General features: G+C 37.2%; 1 protein-coding gene across 2 annotated transcripts in view; it reads left to right on the forward strand.

Annotated features, from left to right (window-relative positions):
* The window catches only part of LOC102579697 (AP-2 complex subunit mu), a 17583-nt gene extending 16407 nt beyond the window's left edge, over positions 1–1176 (forward strand). For both annotated transcript variants that reach the window (XM_006361123.2, XM_006361124.2), the window contains exons 12-13: positions 754–798; positions 876–1176. In XM_006361123.2, coding sequence (XP_006361185.1) covers positions 754–798; positions 876–956 — 126 coding nt within the window. In that variant the 3' untranslated portion in view covers positions 957–1176. The remainder of the gene's footprint in view (positions 1–753; positions 799–875) is intronic.
* The last annotated feature ends 259 nt before the right edge of the window (positions 1177–1435 follow it).

Raw genomic sequence — 1435 nt, forward strand, 5'->3', positions numbered from 1 at the left:
GTAGGATGGGTGATAACTGTGTTCACTTGGTCAATGATGGCATGTACTCCTAGCTTCAATGGTTCTTGGAGAGGAGAGGAGGGGAAACCTGAATGTAAAAGAATTTTGGAATTAGATGCAAATCCTAATGCTTAGAAAATATTTCCAAAAGGACTACTAAGAGTAGGAGACTGCTATTGAATCTTGTACCCAATCATCATCACTATTTGCTACTACTTTCTTGTGACACAAGTTGTGGAGGAGTTTGGTGTTCAGCCTTGTCAAAATGTTATACCAGCCAAGTTTACTGGCTGATTGGAGGAGCTGTACCTTCGTTGGATTAGAAGGGAAGGGAAAATAAAGAAAGGAAATAGTGAGACAATTGTATTCTCATTGTTTGTTTGTATTGACCAGAAAGTTGGACTTAAGAGAAAATTAACTTTGTTCTATTATTTCTCTCTAGTTTCTTTTTGCTTGAATTTTGTCAGCTCACTTTTTCTTTCCCTTTTCTCTATCTTCCAATCAAGTGGTAGTCCATTTCACTCGTTATTAGGGGAAGCTTTATGGGCACTCATGTGATGGCAATAGTCGTTTCTTTTCTGACTTAAATCAGCATAGCAATTAGAAAATGTAGGTTTATAACAGGATCCAATTTCATAGAATCAGTTGTGGCACTGCTTAGGATTACTAACTTCTGAAATTTGTGGTGCTTCTTTGTTTCTATCATGGTTAAACTATTTGTTGCAGATGAATGACCCACTTTTGTCATTGTAGGTTCCCATGTTTACAGCATCTGGACTTCGAGTTCGCTTTCTCAAGGTATGCTTGCCAAACTAGTAATTAACTTGGGACTGATTTTTGGGTCGAATGCTGCTTCACCTAGTAACTGTCTGCAGGTATGGGAAAAGAGCGGCTACAACACAGTTGAATGGGTTCGCTATATCACAAAAGCTGGTTCTTATGAGATTAGGTGCTGAAAAATAGGTAAGCTGATCTTGTTCATAGGATCAGTATTATGGAAGCCCAATGTATAGGGGCGCCATTTTGTTATGCTGGAAATGCAACTTATGCATCTTGTATTTTGAGGGCTTTTAAACATGGTTTGTCTATAGTATATTTGTCCTGTGAAATTTATTATTCTGTTGTACAGGTTAGTTCTTTACGAGGACTAATGAAGAGGCTTTTGTTTCCATTCTATTTGTATATTTGACATATTCCCCCTTAAACTATTTTTCCATTAAACTAATGAAAACCATGGGAGATCAAGGTGTTCCTACAAAGAATTAAGAAAAAAACTCGGTGATTTATTTTTAAATATTTTCCTTTGGATTTCATAGTTGTCTCTTGTTTGTGCCGGTGGGAGACCATAGACAATCAATGGAATAGCCAAATTGGGCGCCACAGCATGGTAATAAATATACTCTCTGTATGTGCATGGTAAAGTGCTTTCATTCGT

Source organism: Solanum tuberosum, unplaced genomic scaffold (assembly GCF_000226075.1).
Source record: "Solanum tuberosum cultivar DM 1-3 516 R44 unplaced genomic scaffold, SolTub_3.0 scf00346, whole genome shotgun sequence".
NCBI classification, from domain to species: domain Eukaryota; kingdom Viridiplantae; phylum Streptophyta; class Magnoliopsida; order Solanales; family Solanaceae; genus Solanum; species Solanum tuberosum.